The 27067-nt window shown below is 47.8% G+C and overlaps 1 protein-coding gene across 1 annotated transcript in view; it reads left to right on the top strand.

Moving 5' to 3' along the window:
- kiaa1549la (KIAA1549-like a) overlaps positions 1-22682 on the top strand; it is a 431663-nt gene extending 408981 nt beyond the window's left edge. The window contains exons 21-22 of the mRNA XM_072466225.1: positions 15336-15481; positions 18967-22682. Coding sequence (XP_072322326.1) covers positions 15336-15481; positions 18967-19245 — 425 coding nt within the window. The 3' untranslated portion in view covers positions 19246-22682. The remainder of the gene's footprint in view (positions 1-15335; positions 15482-18966) is intronic.
- Positions 22683-27067: the final 4385 nt, after the last annotated feature.

The following is a 27067-nucleotide window of genomic DNA, read 5'->3' as shown; positions in this document are numbered from 1 at the left end:
GCCATCGTGTCAATACCGACCCTCTGAAAGCACACCATACCGAAAGTGCAAACTGCACAAAGACAGCCACCCGAGGTCAGAATCGAACCCGGATCCCTAGCGCTGTGAGGCAGCAGTGCCAACCACTGTGGACTTCTACCGATACTGTCTTGGACAGATGCATCTGCAGCAGACAGGTTGGTGAGGATGAGGTCAAGTATGTTTTTTTCCTCTTGTTGGCTCCCTCACCACCTGCTTCAGTCCCAGTCTAGCAGCTATCTAGCAGTTATTAGGACACAGCCAGTTTGGTCTGTGGAGATAGTACCAAGCCACTCTTAGTGTTGGACATTGAAGTCCCCCCACCCATATTCTGCTCCTTTGCCACCCTCAATGCTTCCTCCAAGTGGTGGAGGTGTTCAACATGGAGGAGTACTGAAACCAAAGAGAAAATGCTGGAAAATCTCAGCAGGTCTGGAAGCAAAGGGGTTCTTTGCTTCCCCCTTCCCCTCCCCCACATCTACATCTGTCACAGTTTATCCTCTGATGTTAGTTTCTCTGCTGTTTGGCCTCTCACACCTTTTGTTCTCTCTGGGGACTGCCATTAGCACTCTTTCCCCATGGTTTCTGTGGCCATTAGGACCCCGTTTCCCTGGGTTTCTGTGGCTATGACTCATCTTTCATTCTCACCCCAGGATAAATATTTCCCACTTTCCAGCATTTTCTTTTTGGTTTCAGATTCCAGCATCCGCAGTAATTTGCTTTTGTGGGGAAGTACTGATTCATCAGCTGATGGTGGTCTGTCCGTGGTAGTCAGCAGGAGGTTTCCTTGCCCATGTTTAACCTGAAGCCATGAGAGTTCATGGGGTCCAGAGTTGATGTTGAAGAGTCCCAGGGCAACTCCCTCCTAACTGTATACCACTGTGCTGCCACTTCTGCTGGGTCTGTCCTGCCGGTGAGACAGGACATACCGAGGAATGGTGATAGTGGTGGCTGGGACATTGTCTGTGAGGCATGATTCTGTGAGTATGACTATATCAGGCAGTTGCTTGACCAACAAAAACAGAAATTACTGGACAGGACTACTACGATTGTCTGGTATTTTCTGTTTTTGTTTCAGATTCCAGCATCCACAGTGATTTGCTTTTAACATTATGTGGCTGGACTAGTCTGTGAGACAGCTCTCTCACCTTTGGCACAAGCCACCAGATATTAGTAAGGAGGACTTTGCAGGGTCGGCAGGGCTGGGTTTGCCATTGTCATTTCCGGTGCCTGGGTCTATGCCGGGTGGTCCGTCTGGTTTCATTCCTTTTTCGTATTTTTGTAGCTGCTGAATACAACTGAGTGGCTTGCTAGGCCATTTCAGAGAGCATGTAAGAGTTAACCACATTGCTCTGGGTTTGGAATCGCATGTGCACACACCAGGTAAGGATGGCAGATTTCCTTCCCTAAAGGACATTAGTGAACTAGATGGGTTTTTACGACAATTCATTCATGGTTATCATTAGACTATTAATTCCAGATATTTTATTGAGTTAAATTCCACCACCTGCCATGGTGGGATTTAAACCCGGGTCCCAAGATCATTACCCTGGGTCACTGGATTACTCGTCCAGTGACAATACCACTATGCCACCACCTCCCCAAATGTGTGTGTAATCAAGAGAGAGTGTGTGTGTGAGCGAGAGTGTGTGTATGTGTGAGCAAGAGTGTGTGTATGAGCAAGAGTGTGTGTATGAGCGAGAGTGTGTGTGAATGAGCAAGAGTGTATGTGTGAGCGACAGAGCGTGTGTGATCAAGAGAGAGTGTGTGTGATCACATGAGTGTGTGTGAGAGAGTGTGTATGTGCGACAATGTGTGCATGAGCTATAGTGTGAGTGTGTGTGAGTGAAAGTCGGTGTGTGTGGGTGAGCGCGAGTATGTGTTTGAGCAAGAGTGTGCATGAGCAAGAGATTGTACGTGTGTGTACATGAGTGAGTGTGTGTGAGCGAGAGAATGTGTGTGTGAGTGAGTGTGCATGAGTGAGAGTGTGTGAGCGAGAGAGTGCATGAGTGAGAGTGTGCGTGTGTGAACAAGAGTATGTGTATATGAGCAAGAGACCGTGTGTGATCGAGAGTGTGTGTGTATGAGTGAGTGTGTGTGTGATCCAGTGTGCAATCAAGAGAGAGTGTATGTGAGTGAGTAAGTGTGTGAGCAAGAGAATGTGTGTGTGAGCAAGAGTGTGTGTGCATGAGTGAGTGTGTGTCTGTGTGCAAGCGTTTGTGTATATGAGCAAGAGACTGTGTGTGAGCAAGAGTGTCTGTCTGAGCGAAAGTGTGTGTATGAGTGAGTGTGTGTGTGTGTGTGTGTGACCCAGAGGGAGTGTGCAATCAAGAGAGAGTATATGTGAGTGAGAGAGTGTGTGAGTGTGTGTGAATAAGTGTGAGTGAAAGTGTGTGTGAGTGTGTGTATGAACAAGAGTCTGTATGTGCATGAGCGAGAGTGTGTGCTCAAATGTGTGTGAGCAAGAGTGTGTGTGTGATCAAGAGAGAGTGTGTGTGATCAAGTGAGAGTGTGTGTGAGCGACAGAGTGTGTGTGTATGAGCGAGTATGTATGTGAGCAAGAGAGTGTGTGTGAGCAAGAGAGTGTGTGATCAAGAGAGAGTGTGTATAAGCGAGAGTGTGTGTATGAGCGAGTGTGTGTGAGCGAGAGAGTGTTTGTGATCAAGAGAGAGTGTGTGAGTAAGTGTGTGTGTGTGAGAGAGTGTGTATGAGCGACTGTGTGTGTGAGTGAAAGTATGTGTGTGTGGGCGAGCGCGAGTATGTGATTGAGCAAGAGAGTATGTGTATGAGCAAGAAATTGTGTGTGTCTGTGAGTGAGAGAGTGTGTCTGTGAGCAAGAGAGTGTGTGTGAGCGAGAGAATGTGTGTGAGCGAGAGTGTGTGTGAGTGAGTATGAGTGAGAGTGTGTGTGAGCGAGAGAGTGCATGAGTGAGAGTGTGCGTGTGTGAACAAGAGTATGTGTATATGATCAAGAGACCGTGTGTGAGCGAGAGAGTGTGTGTATGAGTGAGTGTGTGTGTGTGTGTGATCCAGTGGGAGTGTGCGATCAAGAGAGAGTGTATGTGAGTGAGAGTGTATGTGAGCGAGAGAGTGTGTGAGCAAGAGAATGTGTGTGTGAGCGAGAGAGTGTGTGTGAGCGAAAGTGTGTGAGTCAGTGTGTGTATTAGTGAGAGTGTGTGTGAGCGATAGAGTGTGTGAGCGATAGAGTGTGTGAGCGATAGAGTGTGTGAGCGATAAGAGTGTGTGAGCGATAGAGTGTGTGAGCGATAGAGTGTGTGAGCGATAGAGTGTGTGAGCGATAGAGTGTGTGAGCGATAGAGTGTGTAAGCGATAGAGTGTGTGAGCAAGAATGTGTGTGCATGAGTGAGTGTGCATGTGTGAGTAAGAGTGTGTGTATATGAGCAAGAGACTGTGTGTGAGCAAGAGTGCCTGTATGAGCAAATGTGTGTGTGTGTGTATGAGTGAGTGTGTATGTGTGTGATCCAGAGGGAGTGTGCGATCAAGAGAGAGTATATGTGAGTGAGAGAATGTGTGAGTGTGTGTGAATAAGTGTGCGTGAGTGAAAGTGTGTGAGTGTGTATGAGCAAGAGTGTGTATGTGCGAGCGAGTGTGTGTGAGCGAGAGTGTGTGTGTGTGTGTATATGAATGAGAGTGTGTGTGAGCGAGAGAATGTGTGAGCAAGAGTGTGTGTGCATGAGTGAGAGAGTGTGTGTCTGTGCGAGCGACAGTGTGTGTGTTTGAGCGAGAATGTGTGTGAGCGAGAGAGTGCATCTGTGAGCGCGGGAGTGTGTGTGAACGAGAGTGTGTTTGAGCGAGAGTGTGTATGTTTGAGCGAGAGTGTGTGTGTGTGAGTGAGTGTGTTTGAGCAAAAGTGTGTGTGTGAGCGAGAGAGTGTGTCTGTGAGCGCAAGAGTGTGTGTGATCCAGAGGGAGTGTGTGAGCGAGAGCGTGTGTGAGCGAGAGCATGTGTGAGCGAGAGTATGTTTGAGCAAGAGTGTGTGTGTTTGAGCAAGAGTGTGTGTGTGAGTGAGTGTGTGTTTGAGCGAAAGTATGTGTGTGAGCGAGAGAGTGTGTCTGTGAGCGAGAGAGTGTGTCTGTGAGCGAGAGAGTGTGTGTGATCCAGAGGGAGTGTGTGTGAGCGAGAGAGTGTTGTGTGTGAGCGAGTGAGAGTGTGTATGAGCGACAGTGTGTGTGAATGAGCGACAGTGTGTGTGTTTGAGCGAGAGAGTGCATCTGTGAGCAAGAGAGTGTGTGTGAGCAAGAGAGTGTGTGAATGAGAGAGTGTGTGAATGAGAGAGTGTGTGAATGAGAGAGTGTGTGAATGAGAGAGTGTGTGAATGAGAGAGTGTGTGAATGAGAGAGTGTGTGAATGAGAGAGTGTGTGAATGAGAGAGTGTGTGAATGAGAGAGTGTGTGAATGAGAGAGTGTGTGAATGAGAGAGTGTGTGAATGAGAGAGTGTGTGAATGAGAGAGTGTGTGAATGAGAGAGTGTGTGAATGAGAGAGTGTGTGAATGAGAGAGTGTGTGTCTGAGCGTGAAAGTGTGTCCGAGCGAGAGGGTATGTGTGTGAGCGAGAGAGTATGTCTGAGCGAGACGGTGTGTGTAAGAGAATGTGTGTGTATGCGAGAGAGTGTATGCATGAGCAAGTGATTGTATGCGTGAGAAAGAGTATGTGTGTGTGGTGAACGTTTTGCAGTGACCATTCACCATGTATATAACTGTATCACGCTGTTGCCCATGTGGGCTCCACCTATGGACCATTGTAAGGTACTACCTGTAATGTATCATGTTGGTGCCTTGTGGGCTCCGCCCCTGGCTCCACCCCTTGAGGGGTGGTATAAAGAACAGTGAGATGAATGAGAGGCGGCTCTCACTAGCAGTCCAGTCGCAGGCAGGCACTGTAAAGCTGACTAAAGCCACAGTTTACTTCTACTCCTGGTTTCGTGTGAATTGATGGTTGCATCAGTGTGTGTGAGCGACAGAGTGTGTGTGTGTGAGCGAGAGAGTGTGTGTGTGAGTGAGAGTATGTGTGTGTGATCCAGAGGGAGTGTGTGTGAGCGAGAGAGTGTGTGTGTGAGCGAGAGAGTGTGTGTGTGAGCGAGAGAGTGTGTGTGTGAGCGAGAGAGTGTGTGTGTGAGCGAGAGAGTGTGTGTGTGAGCGAGAGAGTGTGTGTGTGAGTGAGAGAGTGTGTGTGTGAGTGAGAGAGTGTGTGTGTGAGTGAGAGAGTGTGTGTGTGAGCGAGAGAGTGTGTGTGTGAGTGGGAGAGTGTGTGTGTCATCCAGAGGGAGTGTGTGTGAGCGAGAGAGTGTGTGTGTGAGCGAGAGAGTGTGTGTGTGAGCGAGAGACTGTGTGTGAGCGAGAGACTGTGTGTGTGAGCGAGAGAGTGTGTTCGTGAGCGAGAGTATGTGTGTGTGAGTGAGAGGGTGCGTGTGTGAGTGAGAGTATGTGTGTGAGCGAGAGACTGTGTGTGCGAGCGAGAGACAGTGTGTGCATTAGCGAGAGAATGTGTGTGTGAGCGAGAGGGTGTGTGTGCGCGAGAGACTGTGTGTGCGAGCGAGAGAGTGTGTGTGCGAGCGAGAGACTGTGTGTGCAAGCGAGAGAGTGTGTTCGTGAGCGAGAGTATGTGTGTGTGAGCGAGAGACTGTGTGTGCGAGCGAGAGAGTGTGTGTGAGCGAGAGACTGTGTGTGCAAGCGAGAGAGTGTGTTCGTGAGCGAGAGACTGTGTGTGTGAGCGAGAGACTGTGTGTGCGAGCGAGAGAGTGTGTGTGAACGAGAGACTGTGTGTGCAAGCGAGAGAGTGTGTTCGTGAGCGAGAGTATGTGTGTGTGAGCGAGAGGGTGTGTGTGAGCAAGAAACTGTGGGCGGGATTCTCCATCCCGCCGTGCCACATTTCTGCTTCACCCCGCTGGCGGGTTGCACCGTGACGCCGGCTGGCCGATGAGTTTTACATTGTGGGACAGCCCCATGCCGTCGGGAAACCCCCGGGTGTATGAGAGAATGTATGTGTACTATCCAGAGGGAGTGTGTGTGAGCGAGAGAGTGTGTGTGTGAGCGAGAGAGTGTGTGTGTGATCCAGAGGGAGTGTGTGAGCGAGAGAGTGTGTGTGTGTGAGCGAGAGACTGTGTGTGTGAGCGAGAGACTGTGTGTGCGAGCGTGAGAGTGTGTGCGAGCGAGAGAGTGTGTGCGAGCGAGAGAGTGTGTGCGAGCGAGAGAGTGTGTGCGAGCGAGAGAGTGTGTGCGAGCGAGAGAGTGTGTGTGCGAGCGAGAGAGTGTGTGTGCGAGCGAGAGAGTGTGTGTGCGAGCGAGAGAGTGTGTGCGCGAGCGAGAGAGTGTGTGTGCGAGCGAGAGAGTGTGCGTGCGAGCGAGAGATTGTGTGTGTGAGCTAGAGAGTGTGTGCGTGAGCGAGAGGGTGTGTGTGAGCGAGAGGGTGTGTGTGAGCGAGAGGGTGTGTGTGAGCGAGAGGGTGTGTGTGAGCGAGAGACTGTGTGTGCGAGCGAGAGAGTGTGTGTGCGAGCGAGAGAGTGTGTGTGCGAGCGAGAGAGTGTGTGTGCGAGCGAGAGAGTGTGTGTGCGAGCGAGAGAGTGTGTGTGCGAGCGAGAGAGTGTGTGTGCGAGCGAGAGAGTGTGTGTGCGAGCGAGAGAGTGTGTGTGCGAGCGAGAGAGTGTGTGTGCGAGCGAGAGAGTGTGCGCGTGAGCGAGAGGGTGTGTGTGAGCGAGAGACTGTGTGTGCGAGCGAGAGAGTGTGTGAGCAAGAGACTATGTGCGAGCGAGAGGGTGTGTGTGAGCGAGAGACTGTGTGTGTGAGCGAGAGACTGTGTGTGTGAGCGAGAGAGTGTGTGTGCGAGCGAGAGAGTGTGTGTGCGAGCGAGAGAGTGTGTGCGAGCGAGAGAGTGTGTGCGAGCGAGAGAGTGTGTGTGCGAGCGAGAGAGTGTGTGTGCGAGCGAGAGAGTGTGTGTGCGAGCGAGAGAGTGTGTGTGCGAGCGAGAGAGTGTGTGTGCGAGCGAGAGAGTGTGTGTGCGAGCGAGAGAGTGTGTGCGAGCTAGGGAGTGTGTGTGTGAGCAAGAGAGTGTGTGTGTGAGCGAGAGAGTGTGTGTGTGAGCGAGAGTGTGTGTGTGAGCGAGAGTGTGTGTGTGAGCGAGAGAGTGTGTGTGCGAGCGAGAGAGTGTGTGTGTGAGCGAGAGAGTGTGTGTGAGCGAGAGAGTGTGTGTGCAAGCGAGAGAGTGTGTGTGCGAGCAAGAGAGTGTGTGCGTGAGCGAGAGGGTGTGTGTGAGCCAGAGACTGTGTGTGCGAGCCAGAGAGTGTGTGTGCGAGTCAGAGAGTGTGTGTGCGAGCGAGAGAGTGTGTGTGCGAGCGAGAGAGTGTGTGCGTGAGCGAGAGGGTGTGTGTGAGCGAGAGACTGTGTGTGTGCGCGAGAGGGTGTGTGTGCGCGAGCGAGAGAGTGTGTGTGTGAGCGAGAGGGTGTGTGTGAGCGAGAGACTGTGCGAGCGAGAGAGTGTGTGCGTGAGTGAGAGTATGTGGGTGTGAGCGAGAGGGTGTGTGTGTGAGCGAGAGACTGTGTGTGCGAGCGAGAGTGTGTGCGTGAGTGAGAGTGTGTGTTTGTGAGCGAGAGGGTGTGCGTGAGCAAGAGAGTATGTGTGTGTGTGAGCAAGAATGTGTGTGAGCGAGATTTGTGTGTGTGAGCGAGAGAGCGAGGGCTGGATTCTCCGCTGTCGGGAATCTCCATTGCGCTGGCAGCCCGGGGATTTCCTGACAGCATGGGGCAGCCCACAATGGGAAGCCCGATTGGCTGGCTGGCCAGACGGAGAATCCCAGGGGTGCGGATTTCTGGTGCGGTGGGACAGAGAATCCCACCCCATGTGTGTGTGAGCAAGAGAGAGTGTGTGTATGGGAGTCTGGCTCACTCCCAGTCTCAGGGCTTGTAGTCACTCACTGCAATACACTGACACAAACACACACAGTGGGTGTGGGTAAGGGTGAATGTATAAGTACCCGAAGACTGAGCTATGCAGGAAATACACAATTTGACCCTCTCACACTTCAATGGTCATCATTTTTTAAAGTACTCATTATTTTAAATGATCAGTTTATTGCTGTGACATGGCTTTATTTTTGCTCAGCAAATTGTTTCATTTCTTCGGACCTCAACCTTTTATTGAGATTCAGGGAAGAGACTGCAGCTCCAGATGGAGTTTGGACTTGAGTCCACGGGAAAGGCAGTGGGACAAGTGCGCAGGACCAGGGGGGTAGTAAATGAATATGGGGAGAAAGGCAGCTGAGGAGGCAGGCGGCGGTGAAGGAAATTGGGAGGATGAGAGATGGCGGGGATGTGGTAGTAACGGAGCCGGAGGAGGTGATCGGGTGTTTGAGACGTTTTACCGGGAATTGTACAGCTCGGAGCCTCCGGTGGGGGTGAGGGTATGAGATGTTTTTCGATGGGCTGGAGTTTCCAAGGGTGGTGGAAGCGAAGGTGCAAGGATTGAGGGCCCCGATCAGGCTGAGGGAGGTAATGGATTGCGTGGGGTCGATGCAGATGGGGAAGGCCTCGATGGATACCCAGCCGAGTTCTACAAGAAGTTTGGGTCGGGGCTGGAGCCCCTGTTAGCAGAGATGTATAATGAGTCGATGGCGAGGGGAGAGCTCCCCCCCCACGTTGTCTTAGGCCTTAATATCGCTCATTTTAAAGAAAGACAAGGACCCGGAGCAGTGTGGGATTGTACCGCCCGATCTCGCCGTTGAATGTAGATGCGATACTGTTGGCGAAGGCGCTGGCGGCATGGATAGAGGATTGTATGGCGGGGGTGATAGGTGAGGGCCATACCAGAGATCTGAAGGGGCGGCAGCTGTCGACGAATGTCTGGAGCTATTGGATGTCATTAATTTTTTTTAAAAAATATTTTTATTTTCCTTTTTCACATTTTCTCCCAAATTTACTCCCACCAACAAAATACAATAATCAGTAACGAATGCAATATCAATCCCCATATCAACAACAACAATCCAGTCCTCCCACCAAACCCCCAAACAGCAGCCCGCATGTTAACATAAACAAATACCAAAAAGGAATCAGGAATCACCCATAGTCACCATACAGTCCCTTTCCCCCCAACCCCCGCCCGCCTAATGTTCGATGTAATCCAATTCTCGAAAGTGCATAATGAATAAGCCCATGAACTGTAGAACTCCTCCATCCTTCCCCTCAGATCAAACTTAACCTTCTCAAGAGTCCCCCCACCACGCCAGGGCACAGGGTGGAGATGTTGCTCTCCATTCCAACAGGATCTGCCTTCAGGCGATCAACGAGGTGAAAGCTATAACATCTGCCTCCGCACCCGTTTCCAACCCCGGCTGCTCCGACACCCCGAATACTGCCTCCCGAGGGCCCGGGTCCAGTTTCAAGTGCACCACTTTAGACATTACCGTAAAAACCTCCTTCCAATAATCCTCCAGCTTTGGACAGGACCAAAACATATGAGCGTGGTTTGTGCCCCCCCCCCGTAACGTTAACACACATCTTCTACCCTCTCAAAGAACCGGCTCATCCTCACCCTTGTGAGGTGTGCTCTATATACCATCTTCAGCTGTATCAGCCCCAACCTCGCACATGAGGTGGAGGCGTCCACCCTCCGCAGCACCTCACACCAGATCCCCTCCTCCATACCCTCTCCCAACTCTTCCTCCCACTTTGCCTTGGTCCCTTCCAGCGATGCCTTCTCCTCTTCCAAAATTGCCCCGTAAACCGCCAACACTATCCCCTTCTCCAGTGCCCCTGTCGTCAGCACCTCCTCCAGCAATGTGGAGGTCTGCTCTACCGGGAAGCTCTGTATCTCCTTTCTGGCAAAGTCTTGAACCTTACTGAATGTCATTACGATGCCCTCGGAGGACCGAGAAGTGGAGAAGAATGCAGAGAAAGCTTTTGATCGGGTGGAGTGGGAGTACTTATTCGAGGTACTGGGGCAGTTTGATTTTGGACAGGGATTCGTGGACAGGGTTTGACTATTGTAGAAGGCGAGTGTTCGGACTAACAGGGTCAGCTCGGAGTACTTTGAGTTGCACTGTGGGACGAGGCAGGGGTGTCCGCTCTACCCGCTGCTCTTTGCCCTGGCGATTGAGCCCTTGGCAATGGCACATAGGGTCTTGAGGGGGTGGAGGCGTATTGAGTGGAGGGGGCGATGGAGCACTGAGTTTGTTTGTACGCAGATGATGATCTGCTATATATTTCGGACCAGGTCAGGAGCTTTGACAGGATCATGGGGATTCTGGGGGCGTTTGGTCTCTTTTCAGGGACAACATGGGGACAAGTGAGATATTCCCAATTAATGCCCGGGGACAGGTGAGGGGTTTGGGGAGGCTGCCGTTTGGTTGGTAGGGGCGAGTTTCCGTTATCCTGGGATACAAATGGCACGGAGTTTGGCCCGGCTGTATCAATTATATTTGGCATGGATGGTGGAGGGAATGAAGTTGGACTTTAAGAGGTGGGATGTGCTGCCATTGTCGTTGGCTGGTCAGGCCCAGGGGGTAAAGAAGCTTTTGCCAAAGTTTTTGTATGTGTTTCAGAACCTCCCAATCTGTATGCCCAAGTCCTCTTGCAGGAGGGTGGGCTAGGAGGGTGTTCTTGGAGAGGGATTGACTGGGGGAAGGGGGTGTGGTAGGGCTGCCGAACTTGCCAAACTATCATCAGGCAGCAAACATTACATTGGTTAGGAAATGGGCGATGGAGGAGTGGTCTGTGTGGGGGCGTGTAAAGGGACCGTTTGAGGGCACTATCGATGGTACTCCACCAGTCCAGCGGTGGTATCAGTGTTTACCATAGAATTTACAGTGCAGAAGGAGGCCATTCGGCCCATCGAGTCTGCACCGGCTCTTGGAAAGAGCACCCTACCCAAGGTCAACACCGCCACCCTATCCCTATAACCCAGTAACCCCACCCAACACTAAGGGCAATTTTGGACACTAAGAGCAATTTATCATGGCCAATCCACCTAACCTGCACATCTTTGGACTGTGGGAGGAAACCGGAGCACCCGGAGGAAACCCACGCACTCACGGGGAGGATGTGCAGACTCCGCACAGACAGTGACCCAAGCCGGAATCGAACCTGGGACCCTGGAGCTGTGAAGCAATTGTGCTATCCACAAGGCTACCGTGCTGCCCTAAAGTGTTGAGGGTGTGGAACCAGTGCTGGCAGCATGTTGGAACGGAAGGCCTGGCCCTTTAGGTGCCGGTTTGCGACAATCTGGCTTTGTCCTGGCGGGGCGTTGCGGCAGGTGGGAATAGAATATGTAAGGGATATATTTGTTGGGCGGAGGTTTACAGATCTGGAGGGGAGGTATCAATAGCCGAATGTGTCCAGGTATCTGCAGGTTAGGGACATTGTGAGGAAGGAGGTGCTTTCGTTTCTGATGCTGCCACCCCCGGCGCTAAGAGAGGACAAGGTCTCGGATATATATGGGGAGCTGTTGAAGAGAGAGAGCCCTCCGGTGGAGGTGGTTTGGCATACACGGGAGTACGAGCTGGAGGGGTACGCTGTGTGCTGGAGTATGGAGTGAGGCTTTGCAGAAGGTTAGTGCAAGACAAAGTCTCATCCAGTTTAAAGTGGACACAGGGCCCACATGACGGTGTCCACGATGAGTTATTTCTTTCCAGGGGTGGAGGATGGATGTGGGCGGTGTGCGGGGAGGTCGGCGAACCCTGTGCATATGTTTTGGGTGTGTACGAGATTGCGGGGATTTTGGACAGGATTTGCAGACATAATGTTGAAGGTTTTGGGGACAACGGTCGCTCCGAGTCTGGAGGTGGCAATGTTAGAGCGTCGGAGGATCCGGGAGTGCAGGTGGGGAGAGAGGCCGATGAGTTGGCCTTCACCTCCCTGATAGCCCGGAGATGGATTTTGTTGTGCATGCCGGGACCTGGGGCCGCCGAGAGTAGGGGTGTGGGTGAGCAATTTGGTAGAGTTCCCGTGAAAATTAAGTTCGCCATTAGGAGGACAGAGGAGGGGTTCACCTCGAGGTGAAAGCTGTTCATCGACTTGGACTATTGAGTCGTCCGGGGGGGGGGGGTGCGTTTCTTTTTCCGCCCGGGTTGGGTTAAAAGTTAAAAAGGGGGGTAGGTGCCGGAGTGGCAGCGGGTAGAAGGGGGGAGATTGGGGGCGGGGTGTGTTGGGGGCGGGAGGGGGGTTGGTGTAAGGATGTTTTGATTGTTTGGTTTTGCCGTGGTTGGTTTTTGTGTTTTTTCTTCTTTGTTTTGTATATATTTGAAAATGTCTCCAATAAATTTTTTTCAAAAACAACAACATTTTATTGAGATTCATGTATGATGTTGTGCTAAACCGTATAATTTTGAAATATAGTTATTGGCCCCTTGAGTGTGAAAAATTTGCACAGTGGCCCCTCGCATGAATAGATTGGGAGAGCCTGCTTTAAGGTAAGACTGCTGAAGAGAAAGAGTAACTGGTGGAGTAGATCGCCACCTAGAGTAAAATGTGCAAACCGCACCACGTATCTAACCAAAGATGAATTCCTGAGCCAACTGGGGTTTGAGGGATGTGTGTTTCGTGACTAGAACAGGAAGACAAAGGTGATGTTTTGACTGGTCCTTGTGGCCAAAGCAAGCTAATCTCCTTCAGCTACCAAATTTCCTTAAATGCTTATGATTGGGTGCAATGTGGGAATCAATATGCATATTGATTTTTGGGTTCATGTTTTCTTTAATTCCAGAATAATGTTCACAATTAAACATCGGGGCAGTCAGAGCCATTCAGCGCCTCAGTGGCTGCTCCCCCATTCATGTAGATTAAGGCTGATTTGTCAAATTAATTCTCCCGCCTTAGCTAGGGCTGGTTTAGCTCAGTGGGCTAGACAGCTGGTTTGTAATGTAGAACAAGGCCAGCAGCTCGGGTTCAATTCCTGTACCAGCTGAGAATTCTGAATTCTCCCTCTGTGTACCTGAACAGGCACCGGAATGTGGCGACTAGGGACTTTTTACAGTAACGTCATTGCAGTGTTAATGTAAGCCTACTTATGACAATAAAATACTATTATATCCCTTGCTGCCCCCGCCTACCAGAAATCCGATCGACTTTCGTCTTGAAACCTGCAAATGCCCCCCAGCACCCACAACCTTACAGGGGAGTGAGTTCCAGATTGTCCCTTCTCCATCCTGTGAAAAGTGTTTCTTGTGTGTGCTCCCGAAGGGTCCAGTTTTAATTTTAAGTTCTCTGTATGACCACCAGTCTGTCCACTAAACCCTTTAAATGCCTTGATCTGATCGCCCCTTTAGCGTGAGAAGTCTACATCTTGTGGGGACTGTAGACTAAACAACCATTGTTGTCTCTTCCATCTTGTGATGTGTGTGGGAGGCAGTTAGAATACAGGAATGAAACAGCCTGCTGATATATTGTGTACTCTGCAAATTGTGATTGCGTGCTTCCCAGAAAGTCAGTCGCTCGGAAGACACACGGGAACAACAACTTATTGGGAATTTCACTGAACTAGAATACTTAAATCAAGTGTGACAACTCGGGAAATTGAATTTGGTAAACCTGCTCATTTCCAGTATGGCAGCTGTGGGTAGCACTGTCATTTCGGAGTTACAAAGTCATGGGTTCAAGTCCCACTCCAGACGTTTAAGAACAGAGGATGCAAGAATTGGCCATTTGGCCCATCGAGCCTGCTCTGCCGTTTGATAAGGTCAGGGCTGATCTGATTCTTTGGCCTCAACACCCCCCCCCATAATCCTTGACTCCCTTGTCGACGTAACATCTGTCTAACTCAACCTTTATTATGTTCAATGACCCAGCCTCCACTACTCTCTCTGGATGAGAGTTCCAAAGTCTAACCACCCTCTGAGAGAAAAAAAACCTCCTAATCTCTGACTTAGATGGGAAACCCCTTATTTTTAAACTGTGCTCCCAGCTCAGTATTTCCCCCACAAGAGGAAACATACTTCCAGAATCTAACGTGTTGAGCCCCCTCAGAATCTTATATAGTTCAATATGTTCACCTCTCAATCTTCTAAACTCCAGTTATCTTGACTGACAAGGGCAAGCACAGTTTTGGATAATGCCAGGTTCAGTGGGGGAGGGGTTGGAGCAGGTTGGTAAAAGGTCAAAACTTAGAGGGTGTTGCATTTTTGTACTAACAGTACAAAAGAATAAGATTTCAGATGCACATGTGTTGAGTGCAATATTAACAGAGGTTTATTAAATAGGCCTTCACTGTACAAAGGCTGGTACGAGGCTAAGGGCAAAAGCCTGCCAAGTAGCCGATGATGTTATGCATGTCTCGTGACACCGTTCTTAAAGAGACATTGCACACAACCACACTAGCTCACATATATAACAGAAGGCCAGCCATGAGTGCAGGTGAATAGTTGAATCTAGAAGTCACAAAGGCACAGTGAGGGTTTCAGCAGCAGATAAGCTGAGACAAGGGCAGTGTTGAGCGATGTTACAGAAGTGGAGATATAGTGATGGCAGGAATATGTGGCCGAAGCTTATCCCAGGGTCAAATCTGACACCAAGTTTGCACACAGTCGGGTTCAGCCTCAGACAGTTTCCAGGGAACTAAGGAATGGAGTTTGTGACGGCATCCTCCTTCTTGGCAATATTTAATTGGAGTGAGTTCCTGCTCATCCAGAGCTGGCTGTCAGACAAGCAAGCTGACAATTTTGAGACAGTGGAAGGATTGAGAGAGGTGTCATCAGTGTGCATGTGTCACCCGCATGTTGGTGAAAAATAGGAGGGGGCCAAGGATAGATCTTTGGGAGGCCAGATGTGCGGGAGCAGGAAAATAAACTATTCAAGTGATGCTCTGTGATTAGATAGATAAGGAATTAACCTGGCAAGTCCAGTATTAGTGTCAGTAACTTATATTTGTCTGTGGAGTCATACAGTGCATAAACTGGTTGCCATGTTTCTTATATTATAACAGTGACTACATTTCAAAACTACTTCATTGGCTGTAAAATACTTTGGGATGTCAGGAAAGGTTCTATAGAGAAAATAAGCTTGTTCCTTCTTCAGCTCTTTGTTAATTCTTTCAGTGAAGGGAACCTTCAGTTGCGATAGTCCTATAGATCTGACCTACATGTGACTCCAGTCCCTCTCGGCATAATTGACGCTTACTGTCCTCAGTTGTAAAAAACACAGTGTTGAAAGCCCTCTTAAGACTGTTCGGGTGGACAATATTTTATAGTAATTGTCAGGGTTGGCAAGTTCTGAGGAGAAATGATCAGTGAACCTGCGGGCAGATGTTGACAGATTGAATTTTCACAGTTATTCTGAATATCTAAAATGAATGTTTTACTCTGCTTCCACCGACAGGTAGCTCAGTCCCAGCAGTTTATGCCATACCAGCCAACAGGCCTGGATTCCCAAACTACTTCATCTCTGCTCCCTCGCCTTACCGCACTCATGCCTGGACACCATATGTGGGAGATGGAGAAGCACAGGCCCAGTGGGCAGAGAATGTATGTATGCTGAACCTTTATGAATCACTGCTTAGCCTTGGTAGGAGTATGTTCAATTCTGGGTGCCACCCTTTAGGAAGGATGTTAAGGCCGTGAAGAGGGCATAGGGAGATTAACTAGAATGGGAACAGTTATGTGGTGAGACTGGAGAAACTGGGGTTGTCCCCCTTACAGAGAAGGTTAAGGGGAGATTTAATAGAGGTGTTCAAAAGCATGAATCGTTTTGATAGAGTAAATAGGGAGAAAGGAATAGGATCAGAGTCTGAGCAAGAATGGTGATAAAAGATAGAGTGCAAAGGTTTCTAGTTGAGTGTACAGCTGAACACTACTGATGAACCAGGTGGTGCTTTAGCTAAACCCCTTGTCACTGCCTTTGCAACTGTGTGATGTGATTAGCAGAGAAATTATCTTAAACTTGCATAGAACTTAACAGGGTGGCGCAATGGTTAGCATTGCTGTCTCACGGTGTCGAGGTCCCAGGTTTCGGTCCCGACTCTGGGTCACTGTCCGTGTGAAGTTTGCACATTCTCCCCGTGTTTGCGTGGGTTTCACCCCTACAAGCCAAAGATGTGCAGGGTAGGTGGATTGGCCACGCTAAATTGCCCTTTAATTGGAAAAAATGAACTGGCTACTCTAAATTTATTTTTAAAAACTTGTATAGAACCTTAGTTAGACTGCATTTGGAGTACTGTGAAGAGTTCTGGTCCCTGCGTTATACAAAGAATAGAGGGGCACTGGAGACGGTACAAAAAAGATTTATAGGCATGATACTAAAACTGAGAAGTTCTAACTATCGGGAAAGATTGAACAGACTAACCAAGGGGCTGGTTTAGCACAGTGTGCTAAATAGCTGGCTTGTAATGCGTGGATTCAATTCTCGTACCAGCCTCCCCGAACATGCGCCGGAATGTGGCGACTAATGGCTTTTCACAGTAACTTCATTAAAGCCTACTTGTGACAATAAGCGATTATTATTATTAAGACTGAAGGGTGACCAGATAGTGATGTTCATGATTGTGAAGGGATTTGATCGAGCAGATATAGAAAAAATGTTTCTACTTGTGGAGGATACCAGAACTAGGGACCTTCGATCTAAAAAAATCACTAATAAATACACTAGGGAATTAAGGAGAAACTTCTTTACCCAAAGAGTGGTGAGAATTTGGAACTAGTGAAGTGAATAGTATAGATGCATTTAAGGGGAAGCTGGATAAAGACATAAGAAAGAAAGGAATCAAAGGATACTTTGATGGGATGAGATAGATCCTCTTGTGGAACCTAAACACCACTGAGACCCGTTGAGATGAATGGTCTGTTTATATAATACTATGTTATGTTATGTTATATTATATTATATTAAGCCAATTTTTGTGCTGCACATGCTTGGTGATTTCAGGTTTAAAATGCGATAGACACCCTGCAGTGATTGCTTACTGTTTGAATTCCATTCAGTGGGCCCCCAAGTCCTAGCTCCACAGCATGAGCAGAACTGGTTCCTGCACATGGTGATGCAGCTGCTCCGCCTTCCCTCTGCTCCCTGCCCCAGGTCACCATACTTAAGAACATAAGAACTAGGAGCAGGAGTCAGCCACCCGGCCCCTCGAGCCTGCTCCGCCATTCAATAAGATCATGGCTGATCTTTTTGTGGACTCAGCTCCACTTACCTGCCTGCTCACCATAACCCTTGATTCCTTTACTGATCAAAAATCTATCTGTCTTTACCTTCAAAACATTCAACGAGGTAGCCTCAACTGCTTCACCGAGCAGGGAATTCCACAGATTTACGACCCTTTGGGTGAAGATGTTCCTCCTCGTCTCAGTCCTAAATCTGCTCCCCCTTATTTTGAGTCTGTGCCCCCTAGTTCTAGTTTCACCGCCAGTGGAAACAACCTCCCTGCTTGTATCTTATCTATTCCCTTCATAATTGTATATGTTTCTATAAGATCCCCCGTCATTCTTCTAAATTCCAATGAGTATAGTCCCAGTCTATTCAGTCTCTCCTCATAAGCCAATCCTCTCAACTCTCCGGAATCAACCTAGTGAATCTCCTCTGCACCCCCTCCAGTGCCAGTGTATCCTTTCTCAAGTAAGGAGACCAAAACTGTACACAGTACTCAAGGTGTGGCCTCACCAGCACCCTATACAGCTGCAACACAACCTCCCTGTTTTTAAACTCCATCCCTCTCGCAATGAAGGACAAAATTCCATTTGCCTTCTTAATTACTTGCTGCACCTGCAAACCAACTTTTTGCGATTCATGCACAAGGACACCCAGGTCCCTTTGCACAGCAACATGCTGCAATTTTTTACCATTTAAATAATAGTCCATGTGCTGTTTTTCCTACCAAAACGGATGAACTCACATTTACCAACATTGTACTCCATCTGCCAGACCCTTGCCCTTTCACTTAAATTATATGCATACCTCTGCAGACTTTCAGTGTCCTCTGCACACTTTGCTCTACCACTCATCTTAGTGTCATCTGGGAACATTGACACATTACACTTGGTCCCCAACTCCAAATCATCTATGTAAATTGTAAATAATTGCGCTCCCAACACTGATCCCTGAGGCACACCACTAGCCACTGATCGCCAACCAGAAAAACACCCATTTATCCCCACTCTTTGCTTTCTGTCAGTTAACCAATCCTCTATCCATGCTAATACTATACCCGTAACACCTTCTCCCTTATCTTATGCAGCAGCCTTTTGCGCGGTACCTTGAGAGAAGCCCGGAAGTGATTCAACCTTGATTTTGGACACCTCCAATCCCAGGACACTTTCCAAGTTTTAACCCATCCCGCAGAACAGAAGTAGATGTTTAGGCTCCTTTTAATTGGTTTGATAGTGTGATGTTTGACATTTGTTCCTGTACCTTAAACAAAAAAATAAGAAATGGGAGCGGGGTAGGCCAGATGGCTCCTAAAGCCTGTTCTGTCATTCAGCAAGGTCGTGGCTGATCCCCGACCTCAACTCCCCTTCTCTGTTCTATCTCCATATCCCTTGATTCTGTTAGCGACCAGAAATCTTATCAATCTCAGTTTTGAATATGCTCATTGACTGAGCATTCACAGTTCTCTGTGAAAAAAAATGTGAAAGATTCGCAACCTTATGAGTGAATAAATTTCTTCTAATTTCAGTCCTAAATGGCTGGCTTCTTAATACGACTCCTAATTCCAGACTATCCAGCCAAGGGAAACAGCTTCTCAGCATTTACCCCCTCAAGCCCTTGAAGAATTTCATGCATTTGAAATGAACTCATCACTTATTCTTCTGAACCTGAGAGAAGATGGGCACTTTCTACTCAGCCTCTCCTCATAGGGCAGCCCGCTCATTCCAGGAATCATACTATTGAACCTTCACTGCACTCAAGGCGAGATAATTACATAATTATTCCTGCCGAACCGCGCAGAACTAAAATTAAGATGTGTTGCTTTTGGTTCAAAATTGGCATTTGAGTAACCAACTCCATTGCTCTTCAGGTAACTCTCCCTGGTTACGTTGAGGCCTTTTCACACGCTCGGTATGCACAGAATGCCCCCCATCAGCAGTACAGTCAGACGCAGCCTTCAAATCCACCTCGGTGTATTGAGCAAGCACAGACACCATCCACCGCGGCCTCTCAGCAGAGCTTGACTGAGAATGAGTCCTCCGAAACCTCCTACACCAACATCTCTACCGCTGCTTTGGTCAAGGCCATCAGAGAGGAGGTTGCAAAGCTGGCCAAGAAACAGACGGGCATGTTTGAATTCCAGGTTTAGCAGCACTCTGCGGTGTATCCCTAAGGAGAGTCTTTACAAAACTTCTTCCCACAGGAGCCAAAGCAGTGATGGAAATTTGGATTTCAAATAGGATTCAGCTTGGCCAATGCACGGGTTGTTAGCCTTGAAACAACAAAAAAATAATTCCTTTGCAGATTCGGACCATTGTCTCAAGCTATGAAAAGCCAATCCATCAAATTATTAGGCTACTTCACCAACAGAATATGTCGGAAAACCCGCCAACATACATTGTGTCTCATCCTAGTAATGTCATTTGGTGTATAATGTTTAGCACAAGACCACTACATTTATCAAGACGGGAAGACTTTGATTGACCCCTGTGTATTATCCACAGGTGGTCAATACATATATCGAAAACAGATGTGCAAAAAATAAATAACTTCACAAAGAGAAAAGCGACAACAAATGAAGAAACTAAGATGCAGATTAAACTCTACATTGCTCTCCCCCCCGCCATTGCCCCCCCCCCCCCCCCCCAAGAAATTCATATGTCATATGGTAAAGAACGCAGAACTGACAGAGTTTACAGGCTCTTAGTGACTTATTGTGACCAGTGATTTTGTGAGGATCCACTTGCAAAAACCTAGCGGTCACTGGTTCCAATCTTGGATCAGGATGGTCTCTGTTGGACTCAGCAATAGGACAAGGATACAATCCCTCCCTTTAGCCAAATCTAGGAGCATCCTGACAGTCAATACTCTCTTCATTGAAGAACCGCTCGTCGATCCATGATGCTCAGTCCACTCACTAACCTTGGCACTGAAGATTCAAACTGTTCCCTATTATCAAACAAATCTATAATTTCCCACTGACGATGGCTCAATATGAGGATGTATGCAGAGTTGATCAACACGACTTAGTGTGGGATGTGTGCTCCTCCCCCACCCCATACAGCTTTGGAAAACGTTTGTCTTTAATGACAGAATCATCACTCATCTCTGAAATCGCAGATGTTTCTGTTCCACAAATGATTACCCGCCAACCGAACAGGCCCTGACTTTGCACTGAGGCTTAATCCCTTTTGTTAAAACAATGGAGTGGAATTTCTGATTTCTTGTCCGTTGGGTGTCCCATGATGTTGTTAAACTGCCATGAGGAATATCCGATACTTAGAAAGTAGACTTAGGTAAGGGTACTATGTTTTATGGAACCATGGCGAGAAGATACAGTTAAGATACTGATCATACATGGTCTGAGTAAATTCTGGAATAGACTTCAAGGGCTGAGTGGCCTCCTCCGGTTCTTGTGTCGCAAAAGGATTCTGACAGTATCAACTACAAGAGTGAACTTAGAGCATTTAAATGAATAGAAATCAAAAGATTGAACTGAAGCCTATAAATTCTCATCCTGCTAAGTTGTACTGAATGTGTTTTATATGGAAAGACTCTACTGGGTGAATGTCATCAGTTTATGTCCCCAGTGAAGAGGCACACCAGCAGGGAGTGCAGGGTCAAAGGAGATCTCTGACCTGTGCATCCCGTGGGGAATGGGTCGTACTGTGGTGGACATAGTTGAGGGTAGGGAGCAGTGTGGCAGGGTCAAGGAATAGCTCCAACCATTGTGTGTATCTGCAATCATTAAGATTGTACATGTGCTATGGCACACGGTACAGGGCATGCTCAGTACCAGTCCGGGCAACAACTCTCTTATGGGTAATGGATTCAGACATCTTGGGGGCAATGCTAAACTCGCTCAGATCATAGTAGTGGGTATAATGCTGCAGGATTTAAAACCAGCATTTTGCCCAAACCGACAGTCTCCTGAGGAGTGGGTTAAGTTAAAATTGCAATCTCATGCCCTACACCCAGCCATTGAAACATGTTTAGTGAGGCTGGACAAGTGGGGGGGGGGGGGGGGGGGGGGATCTAGTTTGATGCATTTTGTTTTATATGAAAGAGCCACTATTGATGTTGGGAGTATTGCACTGCTGGCCCAATATCATTCACTGTTGTTGAGAATGAACAATGAGTGGCATCAGGCAAACCACACTGGGCTGTTGGATGAAGATGGAGTCTTTTGGTCATTGCAGTAAATTGATGTAAAGTGATGCATTCAGTACAACTTATCAACAATTTCCTCTCCTAGAGTTTTGTACAGAGGTTTGCACAGCGTCAACATAATCAAATAACATAAAAATCAAAGGTGATCATCATCTATTCATATTCTCTCACTCGGCCATGTATAAATCGTGAAGATTATCGCTTTGTTTATACAAGTTATGTATCAGAACTCAGTACGATCCAGTACACTTGTCTCTGTGCCATTGTATTTTAATTTTTTACTTGAATTTAAATAATGTAAACTGTACAGCAAGTGCTAATTGCACAAGAAGTGATTGTGTAAATGTGCCAGTCAGTACAAAGGAGTTAAATGGTTACCCTCATAGGACAAACTAGTTTCCATTGTTCAGTAAATATCGCTTTCTCCACTTACCCTGTAACGCTTGACATTCTCTGGTAATTGTGGATGCTCGGTATTTTTGGAGTCGATTTTTTTCCCTCTCTTTCAGGAACTGCATGAGTGAGCAACTGTTTGACAAAATTCAAGAAAGCAACACCTTCAGTTTCATTACTCCTGAGGTTTGACGTGTGTACCTGCACTCTGGGCATCAATTTGAAGGGTAATTGGAAATGAAAACCTCCCTTGCATTGTTTCTGTATTAAGTTGACAGAAAATGCATTACTTGTATCTCATATGAAACATTGTGGTGCCAAAACTGCTTTCTGCTAATGGAATTAAGGCTTTTTAAAAAACAAATATATATATATATATATATAACTGGAAACAATGATCAATGCTGAGGTTTTTAAATCACATCTCTAAAGGGACCAGTTTGTTTCTTGGCCCATGCTTTCTATTTCTCCCAATATTCTAAGAAGTGAAAGAGTCACAGTCAATGCTTTTATTATGAATGGTTATTAGGTGTCAACTGTGGATCGGTTGTCAGCATTTTAACCTGAGTAAAAAGGATGTGGGTATAGCCTCCACTCCAGAGACTCGGAACACATGATCCAGACTGACACCAGCGGTGCAGTACTGAGGAGGGAGTTGCACTGTCGGCAATACCATCTTCCAGATGAGACATTAAACCAAGGTCTCACCTGCCAGCCCCCCCTCTCCCTCCCCCCACCCCAGGTGAGTGTGGAAGATCTCACTGCACTATTTTGGTAAAGAGTCTGGTGTCCTGGCCAATATTTATTCTGCACTGGTCAGTATCAGGTTGCTGCTTGTGGGAATCGCTGTGTATGGAATGACTGCTGTGTTTCCCATATTACAACAGTGACTACACTTCAGAAGTACTTCATTGGCTGAAAAGTGCTTTGGGACATCTCGCAGTTGTGAAATGCTCTATATAAATACAGATCTTTCCTCTATTGGTGGTGATTACATGTCAAATAAAATCAAATATTGAGTTATTTGACTTGCGAGCAGAGTATAGCTACAATCTAGCAATGCCAGTTTACAATATTAGCAACTAAACACACAACCGATTCATGCGTAATTTTGCAGTAAGATAGCGTAAAGCGGACATTGCCCCGTGGTTCGAAGCACTATACTAGAACAGCAGGAAGGGCATTGGAATATCAATGCAGTAAGCATTCATCCATCAGAGCATCCATGGATCTGTCCTGGCTTGTATGCGGAGATCAGTTCATCAGAAACTGGGAAAGATAGATCTTCTTTAAACTGTTGATGTTGCCCCTTTGTGAACTTTGAAATGCAGTGAAAGCAGCAACACAAAGGGAAATCCGCTTGCTCCATTCTGAGTTTGTGAAGCTGACAAAAAGATCACACGGACATTGGAATTATTGGAAGGAAATTCAATTTTGATGCTAAAAGATGCGTGCAATTGGTGTGACTTAGGAGAATGCACACTCTGATATTTTGGACATTTCCCTAACCTCCTGTTCATAACATTTGGCTGGATCTTGTCGGAGGCGTCTCACCGTGTGTCCCGATAGTTCACGTTTCCCCTTCATCCATCAATTTGAAAATATTTTCCTGCATAAAGGTAGCCGGGAGTGGAGCAGAGCAGAATAAAGGAGCTGGGTGGAGAGCAGAATAAAGGAGTCAGGAGAGCAACAGAATAAAAGAGGCCAGGGTCAGAGCAGAGCATCATAATCTGCTCACATGTGATCAGTTTGGGTTCCGCCACGGCCACTCAGCTCCTGACCTCTACAGCCTTGGTTGAAACATGGACAAAAGAGCTGAATTCTGGAGGTGAGAGAGACTGCGCTTGCCATCAAGGCATCATTTGACCAAGTGTGACACCAAGGAGCCCTAGCAAAACTGGAGTCAATGGGAATCGGGGAAAACTCTCTGCTGGTTGGAGTCAGACCTGACAGAAAGGAAATTGGTTGTGGTTCGAGGGCGATCATCTCAGCTGCTGGATATCACTGCAGGAGTTCGTCAGGATAGTGTCCTAGGCCCAACCACCTTCAGCTGCTTCATCAATGACCTTCCTTCAACTTAAGGTCAGATGTGGGGATGTTCGCAGATGATTGTACAATGATTCAGCACCATTTGTGACTCCTCAGATACTAAAGTAGTCCATGTCCAAATGCAGCAAGACCTGGGCAATATACAGGCTTGGACTGACCAGTGGCAAGTAACATTCACGCCACTCAAGTGCCAGACAATGATCATCTCCAACAAGAGCGAACCTAACGATCGACCCTTGATGTTCAAACTCCTTACCATCACTGAAATCCCCATCATCAACATCCTGGGGTTACTATTGATCAGAAACTGAACTGGACTAGCCATTTAATACTGAACTCCGAATCCTACAGGGAGTAACTCATCTCCTGAACCCCTCCCTAAAGCCTGTCCACTGTTTACAAGGCACAAGTCAGGAATGTAATGGAAAACTCCCCACTTGCCTGGATGAGTGCAGCACCAAGAGCAGTCATGAAGCTTTACGCTATCCAAGACAAAACAGCCCGCTTGAATGGCACCCCTTCCACAAACATCAACTCCTTCTGCCACAGATGCACAGTGACAGCCGTGTACCAGCTACAAGATTTACTGCAGGATCTCACCAAGGATCCTTAGGCAGTACCTTCCAAACCCAAGACAACTACCATCTCAGAAGGACGAAAGCAGCAAACACATGGGAACACCACCACCTGGGCGTTCCCCTCCAAGCCACATATCATCCTGACTTGGAAATATATCTGCATTCCTTCACAATCATTTGGTCATAATCCTGGAACTCCCTAACAGCACTGCAGTGGTACAGGAAGGCAGCTCCCCACCACCGTCTCAATGCCAATCAAAGATGGACAAATGAATGCAGGCCTAGCCAGTGACACCCACAACCTGTAAATTGATAAAATAAATAAAGGAGGCCATGAGTCAAGCTAGGCTGGCAGTGATTGGTGTTCAGACTGTAATTCTGGACTGAATGTGAGGACTGAAACTGAGGAAGTGTTATCAAAGGACGGGGAGTCGCACTGGATGAGTATACTGGTAACCTTTTAATTTAAGTTAAATCAATCAATTGTAAAGAACAAATTGATCAATTAATTACTATAAAAATTAAAGTCAATTTGATAATTACAATCAGTGTCCAATTAATCAAATCTCAGAATAAAGATAAAATTAAATAGAAAGGTTCAAAGCGTTAAATAAAATATTTAAGTTAATGCTCTGAAATAAAGTGATGGCAGCATAAGGGAAGCTACAGTTTGGTGAGTGGCCGGTGAGTCTTTATTTATTTACTTCTTACTATAATTTCTGTTTCGTCAGTTAAAAGTCTAATAAATTGAGACATAGCAAGGCATCTCACTTCTATGGAGTACACCTCCTGTTCCATGTGGGAACTCCTTGACACTACCCGTGTCGTGGAAAACTACATAAGCTCAGCAGGTTCAGTTCCAAGTTTCGGAGCTTGAGCAGCAGCTGGTGTTACTGTGATGCACCCATGGGGTTAATAGTTTAATAGATAGCACATTTTTGGATGTGTTCACCCCACAGTTTAAGGATCTTCAGGCAGAGAGGGAATGCATGACCGCCAGGCAGTCAAGGAGGACCAGGCAGATAGTGCAGGAGTTCTCTGAGTGCAGCTCACTCTCCAAACTGGATCCAGTTCAGAATACTGATGAAAGTAATGGTTCTTCTGAGGAGTGCAGATAAAGCCAAGTCCATAACATTATGGCTGACATAGCTGTAAATGGGGCAGGCGGAAGATTGGAAAAGCAATGATGATAGCGAACTCTATCAATAGCGGAACAGACAGACATTGCTGGAGTCGCAGGTGTGACACCTGGATGGTATGATGGCTCCTTGCGTGTAGGATCAAGGATGCTACTGAACACCTGCAGAGCATCCTGCAGGTGAAGGGTGAATATCCAGCAGTTATGGGGGTGGAGTAAGAGGGAATGCAGTAAGATCTAAATTAGGTTACACTGCATGCATATAATGTACAAAGTGTGGTAAATAAGGTTGATGAGCTGTAGGCACAAGTAACCACCTGGGCATATGATATTTTTGAGATGATGGAGGCCTGGATCAAAAAAGGTGCAGGTTTGGGTATAAAACATTCTGGATACAGGTGTTCAGGAAAGGTGAGGGGAAAATGAAAGTAGGAGGGGTTGGCAGTACTGGTTAAGGAAAATATTACAGTGCTGGGGAGAGAGGATGTCCTGGAAGGTTCAAGGACAGAATTGATTAAGTTAGAGCTAAGAAACAATAGAGGTACCATTACAATCTGGGTGTCGTCGATAGGCCACCATCTAGTAGGAAAGATACAGAGCAACAAAATTGCAAAGAAATTACAGGGGTGCAAAAGCTACAGAGTCATTATAATAGAAGACTTTTATTATCCTAATATAAACTGGATGTATAGTAATGTAAATGGAAGAGGGCAGAAAGATTTTCTAGGCTGTGCTCAGGAAAATTTTCTCCATCAGTATGTTTCCCATCTAACGAGGAAGGAAGTATTACTGGATGGAATGAGGTGGAACAAACTAATTGATTGTCAGTAGGGAAACATTTTGGAGACAGTAAACATGGTATCATAAGGTTTCGATAAAAGCAAATTATTACGGATGCTGGAATCGGAAACCAAAACAGAAAATGCCAGGCCATCTCAGCAGATCTGACGGCGTCCGTGGAGAGGGAACGGAGATAGCGTTCTGAGTCTGGATGACTCTTTGTCATAAAGTTGAGGTCAGCTATGGAAAAGAAGAAGGAGCAATTCAGAGTAAAAATAATTAATTGATGGAGGGCCAGTTTCAGTGGTGTGAGAACAGGGGCGAAATTCTCCGACCCCCCGCCGCGTTGGAGAATCGCCGGGGGCTGGCGTGAATCCCGCCCCCGTCGGTTGCCGAAGTCTCCGGCACCGGAGATTCGGCGGGGGCGGGAATCGCGCCGCGCCGGTTGGCGGGCCCCCCCTCTCGATTCTCCGGCCTGGATGGGCCGAAGTCCCGCCGCTAAAATGCCTGTCCCGCCGGCGTAAATTGAATCACCTACCTTACCGGCGGGACAAGATGGCGCGGGCGGGCTCCGGGGTCCTGGGGGGGGGGCGCGGGGCGATCTGGCCCCGGGGGGTTCCCCCACGGTGGCCTGGCCCGCGACCGGGGCCCACCGATCGGCGGGCGGGCCTGTGCCGTGGGGGCACTCTTTCCCTTCCGCCTCCGCCACGGTCTCCACCATGGCGGAGGCGGAAGAGACTCCCTCCACTGCGCATGCGCGGGAATGCTGTCAGCGGCCGCTGACGCTCCCACGCATGCGCCGCCCGGAGATGTCATTTCCGCGCCAGCTGGCGGGGCACCAAAGGCCTTTTCCGCCAGCTGGC

Source organism: Scyliorhinus torazame, chromosome 10, assembly GCF_047496885.1.
Source record: "Scyliorhinus torazame isolate Kashiwa2021f chromosome 10, sScyTor2.1, whole genome shotgun sequence".
Lineage (NCBI taxonomy): Eukaryota > Metazoa > Chordata > Chondrichthyes > Carcharhiniformes > Scyliorhinidae > Scyliorhinus > Scyliorhinus torazame.
This window is presented reverse-complemented; position numbering and strand designations above follow the sequence as displayed.